This window comes from Urocampus carinirostris, chromosome 1 (genome assembly GCF_059441175.1).
Source record: "Urocampus carinirostris isolate Australia breed hairy pipefish chromosome 1, RoL_Ucar_1.0, whole genome shotgun sequence".
Lineage (NCBI taxonomy): Eukaryota > Metazoa > Chordata > Actinopteri > Syngnathiformes > Syngnathidae > Urocampus > Urocampus carinirostris.
Window position 1 is genome coordinate 58057579 of NC_142349.1, and position 26733 is coordinate 58084311.

At 39.3% G+C, this 26733-nt stretch overlaps 1 protein-coding gene across 2 annotated transcripts in view; it reads left to right on the forward strand.

The window, feature by feature from the left end:
• The first annotated feature begins 263 nt into the window (after nucleotides 1–263).
• The window catches only part of piezo2b (piezo-type mechanosensitive ion channel component 2b), a 119261-nt gene continuing 92791 nt past the window's right edge, over nucleotides 264–26733 (forward strand). For both annotated transcript variants that reach the window (XM_088346588.1, XM_088346590.1), the window contains exons 1-3: nucleotides 264–686; nucleotides 12978–13073; nucleotides 21942–22067. In XM_088346588.1, the coding sequence (XP_088202714.1) occupies nucleotides 623–686; nucleotides 12978–13073; nucleotides 21942–22067 (286 nt within the window). In that variant the 5' untranslated portion in view covers nucleotides 264–622. The remainder of the gene's footprint in view (nucleotides 687–12977; nucleotides 13074–21941; nucleotides 22068–26733) is intronic.

The window sequence follows — 26733 nt, forward strand, 5'->3', positions numbered from 1 at the left end:
AAATAAAAAAAACAATAATCGACGTTGTTGTTTATACTGTACTTTTACGACGAGTGTTCTTAATCTCACCCCCTTCCCCTAGTTTCCCTCTTCCGCCAATTGTCGTTAAGAGGCGGAGTCTTAAATTTCAGAAAGCCTTTTCATTGGTATATTTCCTTGTCAGTCACAAATTGCCTTCCCGATAAGCAAAGCACACCCCACGCGCGTACTCAAAATTGTAAAATCTTTATCAGTCGTCACGGCGAGGAGAGGTGGACCTCCATTAATTCTGGAAAAGTAAAAAGAGAAAAATATATTCATAAACTTTGGGCCCTTCAACAAATAAACCATATTTGGACACAACAACCTGTTGCTTCACCTGGGTTGGTGAACATGACTCGGTCCCAACGCCCACCAATATTTTGTTGCGTTTTCGGCGATGAGCTGCCGGGTGTGGATGTGTGACCATGAAGCCTGGGAGCGGACTCTTCTCGCCGCCTTGACAAGCCGCCGCTCAGGTGTCTCGTGATGGGGACGAGCAAACACCCGTAACAGCCGGGATTCGAGAAACTTTTGGGGGAGAATAGAATGAGAGGGAGATATTGACCACCGGAGAAAGAGTTTGTTGCCGCCCTGAGGCGCCATGGCCTCGGAGGTGGTGTGCGGGCTGGTCTTCAGGCTGTTGTTGCCCGCTTGCCTCGCAGCCGGTGAGTTTTCAATTCATTTTGCTAAGAAAAGGTGACTCTCGGGGAAATAATTTACCCCACTTGCTTGTTTACCACCAAACACGGAGATACGATATTCATTTACATCAGTGACATATTTTCATTGGTTTTGCCATTTAAATTACTGTACAGTACTGTACTATTGTTGCGTTTACATACCAGTTTGTAAAAGTGACCCTTGCTTAGTTTGAGACAATTTATCTAGTTTATCTCGCCAGTTAAGTTTATAATTGCATGGAGGGGATAAAAATACATGAATAAGACATATTTCTGGGTGTTCATAAAGTTCGTTTCAGCAAAATGACCAAACAAGTCACTTCTATCAGTGAAAAAGGGATGTTTGTCTCTGAGCTGCATTGAAAGCAGCCTTTCAACAACGTGTCAACCTTGTTTTTTTCAAAACGTTTATAAAAATTGTTGGAAAAAATTACTTAAAACATTCCCTTTAGCTCATTTATTTTTTCTTTTAGTATTTCATTTAATATTATTTATTTATATTTGGTTGGGTTGGATCCCTTAACCAGTACTGTCGTAGGGGCACCATTTCCTGTGGTGTGTCTTGGGCAAGCACAGCCTGGTGGCGCCCATTAATCTCCAGGCCCCAAAATATATCTATTTCAATAAATATAGTATTTTATTTCATTTGTTTGTTTAAAATATATTTTTATTGATGTGTACTAATGACACCTTCTTGAGCAAAAAATTTCGAAAACATATTTAAACGGATTTGTTGCTTTACTGGTTTGCCATTCCACCCTAAATGTGTATGCAACATGTACTTATGTACATTATGTATTTATTTCATATTTTATTTCATTTGATCAATTTTTAATTTATTTAAAATATATGCTGTAAAGCATTTATTTAATTATTTTGAATATAATTTTTGTAATGTGTACTGGGGGGATTTTGATCTCAATAAGTTTATGTAGGTCAAATTATAATTAGAAATTTGTTAAAGGTGAAAACAAATACACACACTTGTTTACATTACTTTCATATAAAATGTTTTTTTAATTGAAGGCTAACAATCTTTGGTCTTGAGGTTTGAGACTCCATAGATCTATATACTTTATTCTTTTTTAAAAATAATTGACCCACTAATGACGTTACTGCCTGATGATCCGTGACAATATGTCCTTGTTGATGAACCTAATTCAAAGTTAAGAAACAGATAATAAACTTGTATGTGTATCAGAGAAGCTTTTTATGCCTTTCGTTCTATACTTTGGTAACAGAGACTCACCACGCTTCACTTTTTCAGCCAGGCAGCATATGAAATTATAAAACAAAAAAATGGAATGGAAAAAAAAGTTCTGTATTGTACTGCCACAGTACTTAATGCGTGGCAGGGTTTACAATTTTGCTTCAAATAATATAAAAATGTATTTGTTTAGCACCTTTTCAGACACCAAAGCACTACCGGAAGTGCTGTATAAAATGTACAAAGAATGTCTTGTATAGATAGAAATGTTATCGTGATTAGTTTTGAATAAATCGATAATGATATTGCTATAATAAAAATATGATGACAGAGTGCATATGTGAACCTTTAAAAATATAGCTGTAAAAATCCAATTGGTTTTAGACTCCGTCCATCAAAGTTGGTTCGACCCAATCGCAGTCATAATATTTATAATGAGTTAATTTAGCCACTTTAGGAGTTGTGATGCCTTCCAGGTTGTTTATGAAGAAGGACCTTTGCTACTTTTTTTAGGGCTATTAAAAATAAAGCAGACAAGGTCAGGCTTTAAATCTGCCAACTTATGTTGAACCTTCCGAGAAGTTGAACATGGATGGATGCGTGTTTATTTACCTCAGCGGTCACATTTGCATCGTGTGAGCATAAATGTAAAATCCTTCACAATTTCAACCTAACTTCATTAGTTCTGGATGTGTTGCTGGGATGTTTAATACTCCCTGACCAAATTTATATCATAGACAATACAAGGTGCACTGGATTAAAAGGTGCACCAAGAAAAAAACAAGTCTTTTGTCATATAATTTTCAAAGATAAGGGGCACTAGATTATTGGGTGCATGAAATTGAGACTACAATAAGATCCATCCATCCATCCATTGTCTGCACCGCTTATCCTCAGTAGGGTCGCATGGGGTGCTGGAGCCCATCCCAGCCATCTCCGGGCAGTGGGCAGGGGACACCCTGAACTGGTTGCCATTCAGTCGCAGGGCACACAGGGACAGACAATTCTCTCGCTCAATCTACCGTATTTATTCGTGGCCTCTTCAAAGCTTATAAAATATAATAGTGCATCCGTTAATCTAATCTAAACTTTTTTAAAATCCCTATGACATGTATATGTGTATTGGTATGGATCCAAAGTGGCTGAATCGATTTTCGTGAGCATTTGCACAGTAATACTGTCTTTAGCGAGGTTCTGTGTCAATGCCCCCCAATAAATACCAACAAAATTGAGAACCGTGGCTCGGCAGTGACGGGCATTCTACTTGGGGCCATGGTTTGTTGATTGGTGCTCATTAGTGGTAAGATATATTTTTTTTCGTAGCCATTCGCTCCGGGCGGCTGAGTGCGAAGCCGTATTCTTGCAAGCTGCTACAGCCGAGGGATGCGAGTGTTGTTAGGCTCACCAGTTAGCTACGCTGAGTCCTTTTCGAAAGAGCAATTAGTAATTGGAATTCCGTCTCTTTTTTTGGGAAGAAGCACTTTTGGCTCCCTAACAACCCAAGGTGAATGCCTGGCAACACCGGGCCATAGTTGATAAGTATATCGTGATTAAAGAACTTGTACTGTATCTTGTTGAAAGACTTTGTTTCTGTCATCTGCAACATTAATGAAGCACAGATGAAGAATTTGAGAAACTGTTAAACCCACGGGTGTTCAACCTTTTTCAAGCTTATAGCTACCTTTTGTTACCAATTAGCGCAAAGGGCACTCAGTTTGATATGCATTTTTAAAATAACATCTTATAAATTTATTACTCTATGGTTACTAGCCAGTTAATTAATGGAAATAAGGATGGATTAGGTCAACCGCCCAAAACATAATTGTACTAGAAAAGCACAATGACCCAGCACTGGTGAGCTTTTATCAAAACGGGCACCTCAGATGGGGGCACCACGCTGGAGACGCAAATCAGGGTTTCCAGCACCGTGAGTAAAACATGGTGGAACACGAGTTAAGCTCTAATCTCTTTCCTCATTTTTACTACTCGGGCACAACTTGTAAAGTGTGAGCGTCCTCACCGCCACGACCCAGGTTAGAATTCTGTACAATTAGTATTGCAATTTTTGCTCCAGTATGCAGGTATACCTTAAAACCTTGAGTAGTAATGCATATTTACAAGTTCTGTTTGCAGCTCCAGTCTTATCCACCATATTTTGCAGTATTTAAGGCGCACCGGGTTATAAGGCACATATTAACTCATTCATTGTCATAACATAAATGTTTTTGCTAAAAAACTATTATAAAGGGTTTAGCACAGCTGACCAGTAAGTATCAAGCCTCTAGGAATTATTTCAGAATGATTAATCATTAATTGGCAGGCCTGGATTTGCTCAGATCTTTGTCCACACATGGAGGAAGCCTCCATTTCCTAGGGTTGCTTCCTGTATCCAGTGATTGAAGTGTGTAGGCAGCCCATATTGTAGTAAGTAGTGAAAATGCAGTACTACCAATTTTAATGTATAAATCTGTCAAGTTACTCATGGCGGCATGTTTTTGAGTGGTGAATTTGTTTGACTTTGTTTTGTTCACGTGGTCTGTGGTCTGAATGAATTGATGTTTACTTTTGGTGATTTTGTGGTCAGCCCGCAAATATGCAAGGAAATCACTGTGGTCCTCGCCCGCAATTGTTTGTATATTTATTTATTTATTAAGTACGTAGTCCTTGCTGTAATGTAGGAGCACATCACCAGCGCATCGTTATTTCCAGAAGCCACTGAGCGGTCATGCATGGTCTCCATTAATTGGTGGAAAGCCGTTTTAACACCATGAATTAATAATGTGGCTTGCCAGTGAGAGAATTGACTTGCCTCTTATCGTAAACGTACCTTTTGAATAATTGACGGTTTTTTGGGAGTGCAAAACGAGCACTCCTGTCCGTTGCCGCCGACAGGAAGCGGGAGGAAACGTGAAGTGGAACGTATAGCGCAGTACGGGGGCTTCATACTGCCGATGATGTCATTGATGAGGTCGTTTTCGACGTTTACTGAGTGCCTTCGCTTGATGAAAGATTAATCAGGAAGCAAAGTAGTAGTACCGCAATTTTCGGTCCATTGTTCAACTTTCTTTTTTTTTTACACTCTCCAGCTGGTCAGTCAAGCTGACCTAGCGGAGTCCGGAATTTAAAGTTTTGTTGCTTGACAACTTTAATCTTGTACTAACCTTTTGAGTAGCTTCTTTTGGTAGCCACTAAAGTTGTCCGCTTACAAAAGTGCTCACCTATCCTAATCCATACATTGATTAATCAAGTAAAAAAAACTACGCGTTATTTACACACAACAATCAATAAACACTGAAAACATTGCATCAAGACAAATCTGCGCGTTTCTAATTAACAAATGCTAAAACGTGGAAAAGAGGAGGGATTTGGCAGCGATGTCACGGTTGCCCATTGCCCTCACTTGGGCCCGCCCGTTTGGCGCCAGCTGCTGCTCGTTGCCTGATGGGCTTCCCTCCTATTTAAACTCAGTGCTCTCATTCTCTCCTTGTCAGTCCGTCAATGAACCTTCTAAAACTCTCTTTCTTTAGTCTCATCGCGTTTTGGTTGCGGCAGAAAGACAGAGATAGAGAAACGCGTGGCTCGCTCGCCCGAGTCGTGGCTGAGTCCTGGAAACAGGCAAGGGGGACGTAGAGAGAGATGCATGGCTTGCTAGCCACCCTGGGATTCCAGTCCAAGAAAAGAGAGCTAGCGGGCTTTACTGCGTGCATTTTAAATTCCCAGTGACGTCATAGAAGCGTCTCACTAGAGCTTGATGCCGGTGTTCCTCCTAAGGTTTAACAAAATAAAGATCTCTAGACGCCAAATTGAGCACTTTTCATTCAGACACGAAATGAAGAACCTTTTTGCATAACTCATGATACAGCACACAAAGGCAAATCTATAATATTTTGATTACAATTTAACACTTGGGTGATTTAAATTGTTATTATACATCTGTAGTCTGGTTACTGTCTGTGAGCACATCGGTAGTGTGCACTGGTGTGCACTTTTCTTTTGAAGCTGTATATCACCGGCGTGGGGACACTTGCGTCAGGAGACTTGTGTAAAGTTTGAAAACCCCTGTTATAGAACAAGAAAAATTATTATGTTTCTTTTTGTTTCATTTTTCTCAAGGTTTTTATTTGAGTTTTTGTAAATGGATCAAAGTCCTCAATTTTTAGGAGGGGTAGCCGATCACTTCAACTGCTACATTCGATCAACCGCTCTGCGCACTCCCTTCTCACTGTGACAAACAATAAACAGTTAAGTCTGGATGCTAAAACATCCAATTGAAACTCTAATAAATAAACTTATGCAGTTATCTAATGTTAAACATTTGTATTAAACAATAAATAACAACAGTAAAGTTTGTTTTCTCCTAAAGCCAAGGGATAAAAGAGGGGCCCCTCGGAGTGACGAGAGACTCTAGCAGATGTTTTTGTTCCATGGACTCGAACACCTGCCACTTCCTTCCCGTCCGTCGCCATGCAGCGCACATCCTCACGTTACGTCATTGCTATTTTTTCAACCTTTCAGCCTCTTTGACAGCCATCTAACATCACCTCTTTTGAAAACTCCCAGCCACTCTGGCCTTGTGTACACAGCAACGACACCCAAACAACAAAGGCTGTTTGGTATTGGTATAGTGTTGTATTGTTTTGAAAAAAAAAAATAGCATTATGATATAATTTAAAAAAAAAACTAACTTCATTTATGAAATATTAGTAAAATATTATTGAGTCAAATAATGATCAAAGCACATCCATCTAATGTTGTTGACACGTAGATACAGAAATTTGTTGTTATATTACATACTGATATGATTTTCCCATTGCCCTCACCTGTGCCCGCTCGTTCGGCCCCAGCTGCTGCTTGTTTCCTAATTGGTTCCCCTCTTATTTAAGCTTAAGACTCTCATTCACTTCTGGTCAGTCCATCAGTGAACGCCCGCACATGCAAGGCAAGCACTTTTTGACTCTGGCTCCCCTTTGTCCCATCCTGTCCTGTTTCCTGTTCGTCCGTCCCTGGCTTCCCGACCATCTCGGGCTACATGACTTGATTTTGTCCTCCAACCATGCTCCGATCTCCTGTCCTGGCTGCCCAACTTGTGTCCGTCCTCTGACCACATTCCGATCTCCCATTCCGGCTGCCTGACTGATTTCCGCCCTCTGACCACTCTCCCGTCCCGGCTGCCTGACTTGTTTCCGTCCTCCAACCACGCTCCCATCTCCCGTCCCAGCTGCTCGACTTGTTTCCGTCCTCCGACCACGCTCCGATCTCCCGTCCCGGCTGCTCGACTTGTTTCCGTCCTCCGACCACGCTCCGATCTCCCGTCCAGGCTGCTCGACTTGTTTCTGTCCTCTGACCACGCTCCCATCTCCCCTTCTGGCTGCCGACTTGTTTCCGTCCTCCGACCACGCTCCGATCTCTCGTCCCGGCTGCTTGACTCGTTTCTGTCCTCCGACCACTCTCCGATCTCGAGAGCTTCCTGCTTCTCCTGCCCAGCAAGCACCGGATTGCTGGCATTTGTTTCCCTGCGCCTGCCTTCCCCGCTTCCTCAATAAGGCTTGGTGTGAAACGTTACGTGTTTGGGTCTACTGTCTGTTCTGGTTGTGACCACATACATTGAGATGTCCTTGGACGAAGCTGAAAGGTTTAGAGGCCATCTTACCTCTACGGAAGCCTGAATGACCATTTTGACTAGGTAACTGGGCCTAGTGGTGCTTTAAGCACTCAATGGCCACTTAACTTCAGCAGGTGAGCCCTGGATGTAACGGTTGAAAAGTTCTTTGATTCAGGCTTATTTCAGTTTTTACCACTGTTTCCTTCCCCAGGGACTTGTGTTAGCCACTTTGCTAGCCCCGGTTGTTATTTTTACCTGCACTTACTACGTTTTTCAGTGTCACTAGCCTCCCTTTATAAACTCCACGATTCATTGTCCTGACGCTTGACAAATTCTGATTTTCTCTTGCAATATTTTACTGGCATTTTAAGTAGCTTCTCCCACTAGCCCAGAGGTTGTTAGCCCAAAATGTTGAAATAGCCATATTGGACCAAAAAAAGCTTAAAGCTTTATATAAGCATTATATAAAAAGGCAACACGTACTGCATATATGTACTGTGTATATTAATCTATATTTATTGAAGGACTTTAAGAATATTTGTGTCCTACAGAAACCATTTCATTTTGCACCATCAAACATGTTTGAAAAAGCGCCTGGGAGCCACTAAGCAGTACCAAAGGTCTGCTTGAAATGAAGTTGTGCTCTGTACTTGCAATCGCTTACTGGCCTCATTAGGATCTTCTCCTGCTAGCTGCTAAAGTTAGCCACTTACACCAGCTTTGCCAACAACGGCTAGCTGCTTTTTTCAACACGTATTTTTAAATAAACGCACCAATATGTTCAAGTTCAACCCAAATTGACACTATCTCTGTTGTTATTTTAAACAGACGTACTATATTTTAGGGAGATTAATTTTTTTTATAAATCAACCTATTTTTTGGAGAAAATAATGATTGGGTCCACTCTTGACACTAATGTAGTGTCCATCCATCCATTATCTGGATCACTTATCCTCAGTAGGGTTGCGGGGGTGTTGGAGCCCATCCCAATTATCTTCGGGCAGTGGGCAGGGGACACCCTAAACTGGTTGCCAGCCAATCGCAGGGCACACAGGGACAGACAACTCACTCGCTCAGTCATACCTTGGGACAATATGGACCGGCCAATTAACCTGACATGCATGTTTTTGGAATGTGGGAGGAAACCGGAATGCCCGGAGGAAACCCACGCAAGCACGGGGATAACATGCCAAACTCCACACAGGGTTTTGATCACACGACCTCAGAACTGTGCCGCACATGCGCTAACCACTGCACCGCTGTGCTGCACTAATGTAGTGTAACCTTCTAAATTCAAAGAAAAATGTTGTGAAGTCTTCTTGAAATGGCAATTTTTTTTTACTGGCCTTATTAGTAGCTTTTTTCAGCTAGCCGCTTAAGTTAGCCACTTACCCCAGGTCTGACCTCCTCCCGCTATTTGCTCTTTTCAGCTGCTCCGATTGCATTCTGCTCGCTCATTTTTCTGTGGTGATCGCTTTAATGTCCTGTTCCCTGGCTAAAATTCGTCCTTACTTACGCAAGAAAATGTGAAATTAGGCTTCTTTCGGGCTTTGGTAGTCTATCTTCTTCGAATTCAGATTCTTCAACTCCATTATAAGCTACAGTGACTACTGGTGGTAAATTATTTCACACTGTCACTTTAAAAGATGCCCTCATCTGAACTGTTAACCTTTTTCAATTAAAATCACGCTTTAAAGGACATTGTGTGTTGTTTTTTAAAAAAAAAAATAGTCATTAAAATAATGATGATTTGAATAATAAGGAAAAATACATGAACTATTAGAACCGTGCAATTTTTCCAAGACTTCTGAAAAAAAAGAAAAGACTCGTAGATCAAGAAATTTGTATTTATTTCACATAACCTGAGACTCACCTAGAGGTAGCTGACATAGTTGTCCGCCATCTTGGTGCTACGTCTACCCAAAATGAAAAAAAAACCTTGTGAAAGGCTTGGCAAAATGAGAAAAAATCGTGTGGTTTGGTCAGTTTGAGTCTCCGTAGTTTGTATTTCTCCTTGTGCTTTGTTGCACTAGTTTTCGATTACACAATACAATACAGCGACATCTGGTGGTCAAATGTTATGCAGTGTCCCTTTGACTTATGCGTGGTTCTTTTTTTCAAACGTAAATTGTCAAGCCCCACAAATAACATCTGAACTAAACTATTCGATAAAAATAATGCTGACTTGACCTTTTGTGTGTTGTTGAAGTCCATCACAGACAAATTTGAGGTTGAACTCTGCAAGAGTGACTTGATACGGCTCTCTTAAGAAAATAAAAAGGTCTTTAGTCAGTTTAGAATTCCTCACTTATCGCCCGCGGTGCCGCGCTGCGCCTCCTTAACATCCGTTTACATTTCTGGGCCCCAAACTCTCGCCTCTTTTGTGGTCTTGCCGCTGTATTTGCGTCTGTTCAAAAGCCTGGGACCAGACAAAAGCCCGATTCAACTTTCTTTTTTCATTCATATGATATGTAAAAACAAAGGCTCTTATTATTATTTTTTATGGATCCTCGGGCGGTGAGTCACCAAAAGCAGACGGGAAGCATGTGGTCAAGCGTCTGCAGATACATTCTTCAAACCGATAACTTTTTTTTGGGAGTTACTGTTAGCTGCAGGCTGACGTACTCTATATTCTTAATAATTAGATTTAAGCTTTGAGTGTGAGAGCACTAACTCGAAACAGGCAAGGGAGCCAAAGCAAACGGTGAATAGGACCTCTGAGTGCACAAAGATGAATAAAAGCAGCATTTCTGAGCAGTTTAGGGATTTTTTGGGAGCTAGCAACGACATGCTTGGTGATTTGTAGAGCAAAGATTTATAACCTATAAAAATCTTTGTAAGGATCTCCCAAAAAGTTATCAAGATGGATATGAAAGTAGTATAAAAAATTGGAACAATGCTGTAGGGAAAGGGACTCAAACTCAATCTAAATCTACTTGGGGCCTGCCGAGGTGAGAGTTTAGGAGAGGTTGGGCCAAATCGGGTTTTGCATTAGGATAAAAAAATCTCATATTGATTTCTTTACATTTTAGTTTCTCCATAAAAAAATGTTTAAATAAACCAACAACATTAAGAATTAGTCTAAAAATAAAGTCAATCAGTAATAAATTATTAATTCGTGTGGGCTGCATTCACCAACATTAAACTTTCTTATTTACGTGGGGGCCTTAAACTATCATCCCTGGGGCCTCAATTTTCCCACTCTTCTTGATTTTGAAACCCCTGTTATCAGGCTTAAGGATATTTTAGAAAAGTGGTTTATTTGATCAGGGTTTTTTCTGTCGAAACCCTGGTGCTGCCCAACCTCACCTAGATCCAAGGCCTCCAAGGAAATTGAGTTTGAGACCCCTGATTTAAAGGAAGAATTTTATTTTATTTTGTTGTGACGTGACTTGAGCTGGTACAGTGGTGGAGCGGGTGAATGCAGAGGGGGAGGAGATGCTGGATTAAAAATGACTCTGTTTTTAAAACTTCCAATAGCAAGGATTGTCACGAAGTGTGCCTTTTTTGTAGTTCTTAATTATCGTGATTTTTCTTCTCCCTTTACCATCACTGCAAGTCTTGGAACCCATAACTAATAAATTCAGTGCAAAAAATGCAGTACACTAATTAAAGACACTTGGGTCATAAACGGGACCAATACAATACTTGGGTCAATTCGACCCATGTTCTGAAATCTTTTTACAAAAAAATGACTATATTGTTTAAGTTGTTTTAAGCAAAATTTCAATACTGTGTAGTTTTAAATGGACTCTTTTACAAATACATGAAATCTTAATTCATTGGGGCCGTGTCTGCAAAGCAACACAAGATGTTGGATCAAATAAACCCAAGTTTTGGTTTGGTCATTTTTTTTTACACAAACTTGGGTTATTTTTCAACTCAACAGTTTTTATAGTGTACATAGATAGATAAATAGATACTTTATTCATCCCCGTAGGGAAATTCACACTTCCAGCAGTCTACCCTGTTGTTTATTAACAGATTAACATGATGCCCTAGGAGTGCTTGTAGCGGAGTGGATGACGTCACATGCCAGTCCAAAAGTTCGACATCCCTTGGGCAGATGGAAATCTTTTTCTTTGTGTCCAGGGATACACCACCTCGTGTTAGCGAGTCCGTCTCCTCTCCGATTCCCGTAGGCTTTCATGTCTCTGTATAGCGGCGCTGAAGCCGGAATAGCTCCGGGTAGCTCCGGGTGGCTACACCTTAGCGTCCGGGGTGCTAAACGTGAGCCACGTTTCCGCAAAACACAGCAACTGCGCTCCCTGTGCGCTTCGATGTTTTCCACCAGCACTCGTTGGTCTTATTTGGTAGTGAGTTCACATTTACCATGATTACGGATGGTACCGAAGACTTATAACGCCGCTAGCCGCTTAGCTAGCTCCGGCTCTTCTTCCACCATAGGCCCCCTCATCACGCCGGCACGAGAATTCTTCAGGGCAGGAAGTTGACTCCTCGAATAAACGCATTTTTTTGCGCTAAAACCCATGTCCATAGGATACAAAGTCATCCAAAGTGTAGTTGTTAAACGGGAAGAAAAACACCGAAGATAAGAGCAAACAATAAAACAATAAATCACAAAAAGTGAGAGATGACAGGGCAGCTGCTGGAAAAGGCAGCCGCTCTCTGGCGGTGCCACTTTGATCTACATGTATTGCACTCAAAATGTCTTTAAAAAGCACACAAGATTCTGAACTGAATAAAGAAATAGCAAGGCATTTTGGGAAGGATTTTAGCCAATAGCGTACCTATTTGTTCATGATGCCGTCACATAAACCAATAGCCCGAAGGGCACCTTGTATAATGACCACCAATAGCAGACACACATCTTAAAGACTTAAGTTTTTGGCCATGCAAAATAATTTGTTGATGTTGTATAGTGGGGAAAATGCTGTAATGAGTGGCCCTAAATAATCTTTTTTCACATCTTAACGTGAAAACATTGTAAGGTAGAAGCACAGTAACGCGGGGTTCTACTATGAAATTACACAGTACTAATAAAATAGCCACAAGAGGGTGCTAGAATTCCCTTAACATAATACAAACTAGCCTTTTTAACTAAAGCATTACCTTTAATATCGTAAAATGACGACAGCGCTGCGGTCGTTGTCACTAAGGTATGGCAATATCGCAGTTATCGCTCCATCTCTACTTCGAACGTAGAAAAATTAGCTCCATCCGAATCCGGCCTAGGGCTTTATCAAACAGTTAATGACTGAAGCCAGGTCATCAATCAATACATCCTTTCTGCACTTGGCCTGCAAGTTTGCACTTAGTGCTCAAACATGTTGCTCCAAAGTACACATGTGTCATTTGTTAGGATGCATCCTTAACTCTCAAAACAGGAAATGACTTTACTGACTGACTAATGCGCTTTCTAATGTGTTCATTTTTTTTCTCCAAACGATTATTACTCAACTTTTGGCTAATGGTACTCATGCTCTGTCCTACTTTGTGTCGCCAGCTTGTCTCTTCAGGTACAACGTCCTGTCCTTCGTCTACCTCATCTACCTCCTGCTTATTCCTCTCTTCCCTGAGCCCACCTGCATCACCATGCAAGGTAAATTAGACTCTAGAAACTTAGGATACTGGTCACAATCGAAAATATTAACTCAAAGGGACAGGCTGCAACAACAAATCAATAAAATTGATGAATATTAATTATAAAGAGGATTGGCAACTAATTGGATCATCTATTCGTTGTATCAAATCATTTATGAGCCACCAAGTACGTTAAATCAATGCAAATAGGAGTGCACACAACTCTGTTGTGACGCTGAGAGTTGTAGTACCAATTTTGTCTGGCAGAGGGCACCAAGACTGGTTTTATAAAATCGTTTTCTTACATTTTTGTAATCCTTTTTTTTGGACATTGCATAATTACTAACAAAATTGGCATAAAAGGTTCAACTTTTTTGTGTTTTGCTGTTTCATCATGAAACAAAGTTAACAATTTTCAAGGGGAAGAGAAGGTGCTGCAAAAATGCAGAGAAAAAAAATCTAAAAATAGGTAAATAAAATAAAGTAAAAAGAAAAAAAAATAGTGACATGTTTAACACTAAACAAAGGGCAGACTCTTGTGCATATTATATATCATTTTCATATTGGAAATGTTTAATATATAGAATAATTTAAACAATTAAACACATTTTTTTGACAACACTTTTAGTGTCAGTGACGTTTGCCTGAATGTCTTATTAAAGTCGTTATAAGGACAACGATCGCTTTTTCGTTTTTATTCAACCAATATTTCTTGTTAAACAGATTTTTCAGACAATGATTGCGACACTCATTCTATCGGAAGCGCGGCGCTGAGAAGGATAGAAAAATCCGAGTTTGCCTTCAAGTGAAGGGGAGTCTGATTTAGGCACAACTCCGGTGTAGGCTTCTGCCGTGTGTCTGCACATTGATGACATTAACTCAACACTTAAAAAAAATTTGCTATTGTGAAAAATATTTTCAACAGCCCTAACTTTCACTCCAATCTGTTACTGCGGACAGTGCAGAGTGGGCACTTCCTGCTTCAGAGGCTCTGCCCCCCGTTGTGGGTTGGGTCAGAGACAGAAGCCAGGAGAGGGAAAAAAAGGCTCTGCTCGGCTGTTGCTCAGTGTTGTGCTTAATGTCTGCTGAATCAGCTTCATAATATGCTGATTTCGATTTGGTCAAATTCCCAAATATCGGTACCAATTATCAGCCCGCCATTAGTACCTATAGCCAGGAGTATTCCTCTAAAACAGGGGTCACCAACGTGATTCCCCCAGAACCAGGTAGCCCTCTAAGAACATATTAGTAGCCCACAGATTGGGCCTAAAAATTTATCTGCAGTGACAGGTCATTGTTATTTTAAAGGGAATTAGATTTCTATCTTGCATGATGTTTTAGTGGTTGACTGAGCCTGTTTTAACACTTCTAATAATAACAACCCGTTGATAACATAATAACATATTAACGACATAGAAATAAAATAATTTGTTATATTAGAAATACATATCAACTGGTACCCATTTACACTAATCACTATCCAAAAAGTTACTCTCAGCTTCTAAAATGAAAGCAATGATTGAAAAAAAGAAGTGTCCAAATTTATTTAGGTGGAAGAGTCTTTTGTACTGAAAGCTTTCGCATCGATCTGTCATCTGTTGTTGTTATTTTGGGTTGATTTATAAAGTTTGTTTGTTACTACATGCCTGAAGAAATAATGAGATATTTAAGTATTTAAGACAATCATTCATACGTTATTTAAATTGTCTAAATTATTATTACAATATACATATTTATTTAAAATATATTTAATACTTAAATTCCTATTTTTTACTAATTTATTCATAATTTATTCATAATTTAGATACAAATATTAAATAATAATTTTCCTTTTTATATTAATAAATGCAGGCGTTACAGAATTTACCAGAGCAAAACTGATTACATTTTTATATCTGTCAATACACAGTCTCAATCCAATATCTCAGTAAGGCATCAGGAAAATATATTTTATAATGTATTTAGGTATTAATTTACAAGGAGTTTGCCTATGTGTTTTGTGGACTTGGAGAAGGAAGTAAGTCGGGTTAGTTTCCAGTGAGAGTTAGACCCTGCCAGGGCTGCCCTTTATCAGCGATTCTGTTCATAACTTTTATGGACAGAATTTCTAGGCGCTGCCTTGGTGGGGAAGTAGTCCAGTTTGGGGGCCTCAGCATTTGCATCACTGTTTCTTGCATATATGGTGATGTAAGCTTTCTCAGCCTGTGATGTTCAGCTCTCACTGGAGCGATTCGCAGCTAAGTTTATAGCGGCCGGGATGAGTATCAGCACCTCTAAGTCTGAGACCATAGTACTCAGCCGGAGAAAGGTGGCATGCTCCCTCCAGGTTGGGGTTGAGATCTTGCCCCAAGTGGAGTTCAAGTATCTTGGGGTCTTGTTCACGAGTGAGCGTAGTATGGAACGATAGATCAACAGACAGGTCGGTGCAGCATCTGCCGTCATGCGGACGCTGTACCGGTCTGTCGTGGTGAAAAGGGAGTTGAGCCGAAAGACAAAGCTGTTGATCTACCGGTCGATCTACGTTCCTACCCTCACTTATGGTCATGAACTGTGGGTTATAACCGAAAGAACTCGATCCCGGATACAAGTTGCTGAAATGAGTTTCCTCCGCAGGGGGGCTGGGCTCTCCCTTAGAGATAAGTTGAGAAGCTCAGTAATCCGGGAGGCACTCTGTAGAGCCACTGCTCCTCTGCATTGAAAGGAGCCAGTTGAGGTGGCTCAGGCATCTGAAAAGGATGGTTCCGGGCATGTCCCACCGGCAGGAGGCCCTGGGGGCGACCCAGGACACACTGGACAGACTGTCTCTAGGCTGGCCTGGGAACGCCTCGGGATCCCGTCGGATGAGCTGGAGGAAGTGGCTGGGGATAAGGACGTATGGGCTTCCCTGTTAAGGCTGCTGCCCCCGTGGCCCAACCCTGGATAAGTGGGAGATAATGGATGGATGGATGGATTTACAGGGAGATATTTATTTGTACATGTTATTTTTGATTTTAGATTTGTTTTTCAATAAACCATTTCATCACATTGATTTTGAAACACTAAGAATTAAAACCAAGTAGTACACTAAGCCCCTTTTTTAAGCCTAAAGTTCATCATATTTATCAAAAAACCTTAAAATGCCTGTTTGTTTTTTGCATGACATTTGAGAAACAAAATTAAAGCATAAATATAACATGCAAAATCACGAAAAAAAATTGCAATTAAAAATTTTTTTAAACATGACATTCACATTATTCAAATGTCCACAATGTTTTACAAAATATGTTTTTATGTAACAGGTAGCCCAAAAAGTGACACTGTGGACAAGAATGGCACAAAAACAGTTTAGATGAATTTGTATTTCTTCTCACCTTTTTGTTCAGTGGGCCAGTTTAAAAAGCCAGACAGGCTGTATGTGCCTCCCTGGCCGTAGTTTGCTCACCCCTGGGTTATGCAAATTTTTTGACTCAATTTGACCCTATCAGAACTTTAACATTGTTTTCTCTTCCTTTAAAAGCCAGGCCTTTCCACATGTGATGGATTAGGCACATATTTCACTTGTGGAAAGTTAGTATTGTGCAAACACGATCCGATATCAACCCTGGTTCAATACAATTTGCCTGAGGGGAGAAAGGACTATTTTATACAAAAAAAATTCATGCATGAATGACTTAGTTTTGGGAAAAAAAAATGAAATTGTATGCAGCTCTAGTCGAGAGGACTGTTTTGAAGATGAATGATCGATGTGGTTATTTTGATTAACTCTATCGTTTGAGTCAGGTTAATGTAAAACGTCCGGTGCGGTTTGTATAATGGTTGCCGGGCATAGAACCTCTTAACACAGACCAGAACACCCACAGCTCTCAATATTAAGACATCTCTGGGACGTGTCCGAGGCATCTCCAGCTGAAATAACAAGCAGGAAGTCAAACCACACAAAGTGGACCTCTTATGTGTTAATTAATAGTTAAAGAGAGATTTTCACAGATTCCCTTCACATTTTCATGGTTCAATTTTCATCTCCTTGGTGCATCCGGATATTTCTTTCTATCAATAGGTACATTACAGAATTACAGCGTCACTTTACAAACACCTTTTCGCAAAAAACAATATACGAACGACTTACTCTTTCCTGGGTGCTGATTGGAGCGACTAATTGTTAAGGTTATAGTTCAAAGCTCAAAATAACGAGAAAAAACATTAAAGGATTTTGAATTCGTAATGAGAACAGGAAAGTACCCGAACCGTGGATAACCAATTCGCATCAGTTCTAAAAGCCCTCCCTAAACCCTTTCTTTTTACTAAATCTCCAAGGTTACAAAATCAAAACTATCCTAAAGGGTGTGGTTATCAAAGAACAGATACACGATTGACAATAACGTAAACAGTCCATAATAGCCAGAACAACAAACAACAGTGAGGTATAATAGTCAAAATAACTAACTGGAATCCTAAGTCTTAATCCTCTTTGCAGGTGTCCAAATATAAACACAGAATAAACTTATCACCAGTGACCAATTAATAACCCCATGTACATACAGTTTGGGAACAATGCCAGTGCGGGTGAGGCACGAGCGAGATCACTGCGCAATCATCTTAATTTTTGCATATACCTTGAGACATTAGATAAAAGTTAATTAAATTCATGTCCCAAATCAAAATCAACAAAGTACAGTAATTGAAAAGGGCTCCATTACTGCATCATGTGTGTTGACAAGTTGTGCTCCCACGTTGCTTGCCTGAAGCATTGACTAATAAATTATTGTGTTACAATATAATATAAATAATATTCCTATAAAAATGTTCCTACTCAGTGGAAAGTAATTTAATACGGGTGGTTATGGAACAACTTAACCGTGAAAATCTAGAGAATTCTGTTTCAAAAATTGGTTTTGGTAACATGAGGAAATTTAGCCCTCAAAGCAAGTTTTACTTGTGAAATTTAATAATAATCGCGTGCAAGTACACCCACATAAAGTTCTATAAATGCTTTATCCGAAGGCGCGTACGAAATCTGCCGATTTCGGTTAAGGCCCGCGAAAAGGTTGTCTGCATTATACAGCATAAATCGCTTTGCATTTTGTTTACTGCCCGTTACTTCTCCTTGAAGGAAAGTGTTAATTGATTTTTGCACTTTTTATTTTCTTAATTCGATCTAATTCTATTTCAGTTAAGTGTATGATAGAAAATTGCTATTTAATTAATTACTAAACTAGAAACTATAGGCTTCTGATCTAATAGGTTTAGACTCATATTGCAGTGTTACCTCTTCATACGATCTGAATTCATTCCAAAATCGTACTCGTACTCCGTGTAATGACCACATTTTCCCGATATGAAAAAACTAAAAACCAAATGGTCAGTTCCCGTCCTCCCAAAAGCATCCCATGAACCCTAAAAGCTATTGTACTCATCACTCAAAATGCATTCAAATAGTTACTAAACCAAAAAATACAGTAATAAAATTATAGCCTAATGCCGGGAATCAAACCGACGACCTCTTGATCCCATGACAAGCACTTTACCTCCTGAGCCAATGCCACCCCGTGTTCGCAAAGGAGACAGCATACCTGTCAATTAGGACGTGTTTTATAGGTTTTTGATTATTTCAAATGATGTACGCCGTCTAACAATTTTCATATGGGATTTTTTTTTCTTTAAAGACCAGTCTCATCTAATCTGGATAATCTCAGATAATGGCAGAAGACAATGTCATCATTGATTGCTAATATTGTAGCAATATTCTGCATAGTCTGTCTTGCTGTCAGTAAATAGGTTCCGCATTGTGTTTGTAATGTTAATTATCGGTTAGTTAGGGGAATTGCAACCATCAATGCGGGAAGCAATTGGCTGAGGTTGACAGATATGAGATTGAGGGACTGTTGATGATACATAAGCACCTACTGTACACATAAAATAAAATTTCCTGTAATTTTAAACGAAGGTACACACAAAAAACTTTACAGCTGATTTTTTTTTTAATGTTTGCCTGTTGTAGTTTGCATGCACAAAATAGAACAAGCTGATGCAGGCGGTGAGCTGTCACAAGCAATGAGCGGTCTCGAGCAATCTCTAGGTGGGGTTGTTACTTCAAAATATTCTACTTGCTGATGCCATCTTTTGGCTGAAATCATCATTGCAGCCTCAGTCAAGCTGCTTGCTTTGCTCGTGCAAGTACGGGACTCTTAGATGCGCTTCAATAAATGTTTCTTTTTTTCATCTTTTTGGGGGTTTAAGTTGCCATTTGGGCCGTGTTCAAAAGGGTCCTTTTCTTACTTTCACCATTTTCATCCTAGAATAAAAAAAACAACTTTCCTCCAGCCTAATGTGCTCCATACCCGGAACGACAATGATAAAAGCTGATACGATAAAAAATATAAAATATCTTTGAACTCAGTTTGGCATTGTTAACACAGACCTAATAGACACAATATCTAATTTTAAACTTTTTAAGGACTCCTCAAAATACACATCCCACCTCTATTGAGGGGGAAAATATTGAAAAAATGTTTCCATAAATATTTGATTATTTTAGCCCCTCAATCTTAACCTAATCAAAAGGTACCGAGAGATTCCCACCCCTCCTTACTGATACAATCCATTTTCCAAGCATTCTTTTCTAGACTTTGGTGTCGCTAGGGGGACTTGCATAGCAAATTAGCACATATTACTCAAAGTTATCAAGCGGATTTGATTAACTACAGCCGCTAGTAGCGCTTTACCTAAGTCAGGGAACCGTAAAACGCCCCGGTTGCTCCCTGTCGGGCGGAGACGGTGGGAGCGCTAATCGACGCAAAGCTGTGCAGGAAGATCCTATGGTGATGCTTTTCCATACAGCTCTGGGTTAATAGCGATCGAACCTGCTCGCACCTTAAACGAGTCCCGTGATCTTCATCAAAGGAGTTGGGCTTCTGCGTGCAGTCTCGTAGCAACCATTTCTACAAATACCTGTCGGGGTGTTACTGCCCTATAAAAGTGCTTACATGTGCACAGCAGCTGTGGCAGCTTTCTGGTATTTGAGGGCAGAACATTAAATGTGACCACTAACCACCACAAATTACGTATTTCCACCAGAAGGGGCGCATTAACTACCACCTCATGAAAATATATGCTTTTTTTTATTTAAAAGTGCCAGTATTTGTTATATAACAACTTCTAGTGGTGTAAAAATACTGTATTTGAATAAAATACTACTGAACCAAATAATATGGAAAAACACCAGTTCTACGTAAAAAACGTTTTTTTTTTTTTAAAAACTCGTAAGTTTGGAAATTTCAGTGGATCACAATACTTGAAAAGGCTGACATGTTTTGCCACCACCTTAGTTCTCCCGAATGACCGTTTTGTAAAGGTAGCTTGGCCTGTAGGTGCTTTTAAAACTTGACAGGCACGTAACTTTCACAGCTGAGCCCTGCATGTTAGGTTTACCAAGTCCACTGATTAAGGCATCTTTACTTTTTTTTCCCCAGATGTTCCCCTCTTTCATGTTAGCCACCTGGCTGCAGGCTATTGTCCTTATTGTTATTTTAGCTGCTCATCCTTGGTCTTTCAGTGTCACTCTCCTTCCACAGCTGAGTGCTGTGATTCAGACATCTTTTTTCTCTCCCTATGCTTCCTTCTATAGCCACTCATGTTAGCCACTTGGCTGCATGCTATAGCTCGCCGTTATTGTTCAAATATGAGAGTAAATAAAGCTTGCTTTGTTATTCAGTGTCACTTGCCTTTCACAGCAGAGTCCTGTAATTCAGGCACCTAGCGCCTGTCATCTTCAACCTTTTTTCTTCAGTTTCCTTTCCAGCCACTCATGTTAGCCACTTTTCTGCAGGCTAAGCCACTGTTCTTTTTGTTAGCTGCTCCGTGTAAATAAAACTTGCTCTATTGTTTTATGTCTCTTGCCTTCCATAGCTGAGTACTGTGATCAAGCCATCCGGCGCTTGTCATCTTGTACTTTTTTCTGCACCGTTTCATTTTCTAGCTACTCAGTTTGGCCACTTGGTTGAAGGCTATGCCTCACCACTATTGTTATTGTTAGCATTCCGTGTAAAGAAAGCTTCCCTTGTCCTTTAGCGTCATTTATTGACCTCGACTGTTCATGCATGTACTGTATATATTTTATCTATCTTGTTATTTAGTAAATTTCCTCACAAAAAAAACACTTCTGAGCCAGCCCTATTGCATATTGATATTTTTGCATTATCAAACGTAGTACAGTACCTAAAAACGGGGACCTAATATATTATTTAGCTCTTATTCTGAGTGTTTCAAAACCAATCTGCTAAAATGAATCATTTTATCAGCTATAAAGTAAAAACTAAGATGTCTGCATTTATATCTAGTTTAGATCTTGTCTAGATCTATGTAGACGGTTAAACAATTCCCTATTTGCGTGCATGTTTGTGTGTACGTATGTTGCTAATAGGCTCCGAAATGGCTGTAGTACTTAAGTCCTCTGGAAGTGTCCTTAGCTAGGTTTCGTGTCAAGGCCTCCCCAATAAATACAGACAAAATCGATAAACACCTGCATTTGTATACAAACGGCTCTAGAGGAGCATGTGGTCATACTGTTCTTTGGCCCTTCTTAGTGGCTCCATGGCGCATTTTCAACAAACCCCGGTCCCAACAACCTCGCTTAAGTAGAATGCCCGGCGGCATTACGCTTGTTTATTCATAACTGCAAATGAGAAAACTGAATAGGTCTACACAACATTTTTTCTCATGTATTGCACGGGTATATGATTCAATTCAGCAGATGAAAAAACTAAACAAATAAGTCAATCATTTATTTTTTCCTGGCCCTTATGCCATTTTTTTTTTCAACCCAATGCAACCTCTGACACAAAAAAAAATTGCCCATCTCTATTCTATACTGTTTAAGTTTCATGGTGAAGGTTTTTGTGCTCCCGTGCAGGCTACACAGGGCGTCTGCTGCAGTCCATCTGCTTCACCAGTGTAACCTTCCTGTTGCTGCACATCGTTTATCAGATTACGGTCAACAGCCTCCTGGCCGGCAACTCCATCAGCTCTGACTTCAACTGTAAGTAACAAGGAGAAAGGCCATCAAGGCTTTTCTATGTAAAACTCACCCTTTGCTGTCAGAATTCTGGTCACATTTTATTAATGGTGCTTAATAGTCAGTTTTGTTGTTTTTTGTTTTAGTTTAAGATTTTTTTCATTGTACAGTAGACCCCCGCGATAGGTATCGTATTGCGGCAATCATTTACCGATGGTAATGTGTTCCAAACCCCCGATATCCCAGGTAAAACCATTAGAATCATACATACCGTATTTTCTGGACTACAACATGCCCTGGTTTCTAAGACGCACCCTCAAAAACAGTCTTTTGTGAAATACGTTTCTTTTATAAGGTGCACTGGTCCATAAGGCGCACAAAATTAAAACTCAGCTCAAACTATACAATGCAAGTGATAAACGTGGATGAATTTGTGCAGCCATGATTAAAATCGTTTATTGACAACGTAAACTTTAACACAATACCATCATAAAATTCTACAATGCATTTATTTAATGTCCTTCAAAGTCTAATTTATCATCAGATACACCAGAGTTGTTTCCCTCGTCATGCCTTTTTGCATTTATATATACCTTTAGGACGACTATTTTCTTCTTTCTCCAACCTTCGTTTCAGGGAATGTGAGTGAAATTATTGTTTGAATGAGATCAAATTTAATGCCTTTTCTATTACTGGTGGTCTAGTGGTTAGGATTCAGCGCTCTCACTGCCGCGAGCTGGGTTCAATTTCTGTTGCATCCAATGTTTTGGGTTTTTTGTCAGCGATATTTTTCGACTGCTTATTCATTGCACAAATTCAGAAAAAAAATAAGTGTAAATCTTTCAGTAGTTGTAGTGGTTAGCACTTTCGCCTATCACGCAAAACTTATGTTGTTATGATTATTTTTAAGTATGAATCTGATTTCTGTCTTATTTATTTTTGTTTTAATTAACATTTTCTACAATCACGTTTTTGTTGGGTATATTAGTTTGTTAGAAAGATACATTAAGAAAAAAATGAGTAAAATTAAATTTTGTTGCTAAAAAAACAACAACAAAAAAACAACAACTCCCACAACTTCCAGTAAGTTCTTCTCCTAGCTAACAATCTGTGAGCACTGATTAATGAGGAGACGACCAAAAAGTGCTTCTAATTGACCTAATGAAAATGTTCATTCAGCTGCCAGGAAAGCAGAAAACTCCATTAAGAAATGATCTTGTAAGATTAAATTACTCAGCGTAATTAAGAAATGTCGCTCACTGTTCACGGTAAACAGACACTCGGCAGTACATTGCAATTCACTTTGTGGATTGATGAGGTTATACATTGGTTAATCATAGCTGATAGTGTTTCATTAGTTATTCATTATACATGTAATTTATCTTATTGTCTTTGTGACTCACTTGAGCTCATTCTTTTTTTGATAACTGGTGATATTGCATTTTAGAGATGCACAATAATTTTTGGCCCGACAGTTTTCCATTAAACATATAGATGTCACATTTACTGGAAGATCCTATAATTAGTCATTTGATGCCATTCTATCATATTGAATCAGCTGACAATACTTAAAGCTCCCATGTGTAATATTTGACCACTAGATGGCACTGTATTGTCTGGTAAGAACAAGGACCAGTGATTCAGGGCACAGCGTTGCGGCAGGATGACAGACAAACATGACGCCGATCTATGTGCCGATTCCATGGTGTAAAAGGAATCCAAATTTCTCTTTTATCAATAAAAATCAACATTGGTAAGATAGTTCATGTATTTTGCCTAGTATTCAAATCAATGGTTTTTTTTAGTGGATGAAAGTTTTTTGTATCACTCGGAGACACTAAATATTAAACACTCTCCCTTTAAAAAGATTCCAAGCATTATTTTCCTCATTATGATATATATTTTTTTCCATAGAAGTAGTTGCACAAATGTGCACGAGGCACTGGAAAGCTCGGCCATAATCGGTCGCATAGCTCAAGATGTGTACAGTTTTGCTCTTATAGTTTTTTTTTAAATTTTGTTTGTAGTACTCTTGCGTGTTTTTGTATGTGTGTGAATTACTGTAAATGGACAGTGTGTATTATTTAGTGCCTTTTAGTGGTAAAAAAAAACAATGTCATTTATTAAAGAAAAAACAATATAAATGTGAAAAATAAGCAAAAAATTCACGCATTATCGTAAAAAAATGTGCATTCTTCGTACTTTGTGATCTGTGCTTTTTAGCTCTTGTTTTAGATTGCACGATACAATACAGCAGCATTTGTGGTCAAATACACACTGTCCCCTTAGGACTGACAGCTCATTGATTAAGAGTGACAGCTATCCAAAAATGTCTGAAAACGAGTGTCTCAATCACAACACAATGCTTTAATTTTTTGTACTAGGCGTACAACAACTGTAGTGTGCATGTTTTGACAATTGTTTTACTCCCATAGCACAATACATTTCCTACACATACGCAGTAAGACACATACAGCTGTAATTGACTGAACTTACCTGATGTAGTTTCCCCATCTTACAAATAGTTTAACCTACATCTTATTATTTTTTATTGGCATAGCAAGAAAGCCACAAATAAACCAACATTTGAAAAAAATACATTTTAATGTTTTACCTTTACTTGTGAATTAAGCCTATGGCCTATGGCGCTGCTCCTTTCAGATAAAAGCACCAACGAATAAGTAATTTCATTATGATAAAAAGTTCCTGCAACGGGGAAAAAATACTGTATGGCTTGACTTGCTGTTAGCTTGCTAAAACAATCACTAATACCATTGTTTGGGATCAAGTGTCTGCAAAATCAGAATCACATAAGTATGAAAGGATTTTGTGTGTGTTTTTATTGTTTCTTTAAATACAGCATGTGTTTTTAAAAAGTAATTGGTATCGGTAGGTAAAAACAGTGATTGCGTACCCCTACTTTATTTATTAGATTTCAATGATTGTGACTTATTGTATGTATGTATAGTAGTAGAGTCAGATCAACAGAGGTGTGGTTAAGACAGAAAAATGACGTGAAAACGCAACAGTTCTGGCACGATAAGACACCGTTGCCCTCCCCCACCCCCTTTTTCGCCAGCCCCACCCATTTCTGACACTAGCCTCCAGATCTCGTTGGAAATGTAAAAGTGCTGTGTTGAGTCAGTGCAGAGGAATGGAGAACGAGTGAAAGGCGGTGATCAGCGCACAACCCTTTGGGGCTACTGAGGGCATCCTACTCCCCCTTTAAGAGGAAATGGAGAGGTTTTCTAAAGCCTCCTCAGTGTGGAGGAAGACTCCTTGTTTACACCGGAGCCAGAAGGAAAAGGGTGAATTCCAGATTTAGAATAGGTCAGATAAGGGAGGCATTGACTGAAAATGCAGGAAATTACCCAGAAGGCTGAAAAATGCACTTGAAATGTTTCTTTACAACACACATGTTCTATAGTTAGATTACATCTTAAACTGAGTCACTAAAGCGTCTCAAAGGAATTTGCATACTCGCTTTTTGGTAAACAGTGTTGTTGTTTTTGCCTTTATGGAATTTTTACAATGCAATGTTTGTTTGTTTACTTATATATATATATATATATATAAAAAGTTCCTACTACGGGTAAAAAAATACTGTATGGCTTGACTTGCTGTTAGCTTGCTAAAACAATCACTATATATATATATATATATATATATATATATATATATATATATATATATATATATATATAAAATTTCTACTCATCCTACCCAAAAAAAGTAATTCTATTAAGAAACCCAAAAATAAAATTACAATTAAACGGACATATTTCAAGCCTTTTTTGTTTTAATATTTCTGATTATAACGGTCAAAACTCATATATCCCATCTAAAAAGATTAGAGTATCGTGCTAAGATATACTATGGGGCAGTAAGCCATAATCAGTAAATGTAAATAATGGGGTTTGCAGTTATCAGTTCATTTGTAATGAATCCAGAATCACACCTTTCAACTTATTTGTTTTCCCCGAATTAATATTTTTTGTTGATCATTTTAAATTTCTTACGCCATATAACAATTTTTTTCAGGGGGAAGAAAATACTCCTTCTTTTTTCACTTCCTTTTGTTTCTAATATTTTGTACTCTAATCATCTCATCTCATCTCATTAGCCGTACCGCTTATCCTCATTAGGGTCGTGGGGGGGCTGGAGCCCATCCCAGCCATCTTTGGGCAGTGGGCAGGGGACACCCTGAACTGGTTGCCAGCCAATCGCAGGGCACACAGGGACAGACAACTCATTCGCTCATTCACACCTAGGGACAATTTTGGACCAGCCAATTCACCTGAAATGCATGTTTTTGGAATGTGGGAGGAAACCGGAGTGCCCGGAAGAAACCCACGCAAGCACGGGGAGAACATACAAACTCCGCACAGAATGTCTGGAGCTGGATTTGAACCCACGACAGGTTCCCATGACATGAACTGTGCCGCACAAGCGCTAACCACTGCGCCGCCGTGCTGCCCGTACTCTAATCAGTAATATTTAATTACTTTATTACTACACAAGCTCTATTTTCATTAATTGAATGTTCTTTGCTGGTTGTACTCAAACTGTTGCCACCTTAGAAGATGCATTATCCTATTTGTATAAATCAAATTTAGCATAAGTTTAATGTTTTAAAAACTGATTTGAATTACAGTAGAGAATTTATCGCACGCTGCTGTATTGTTATTGT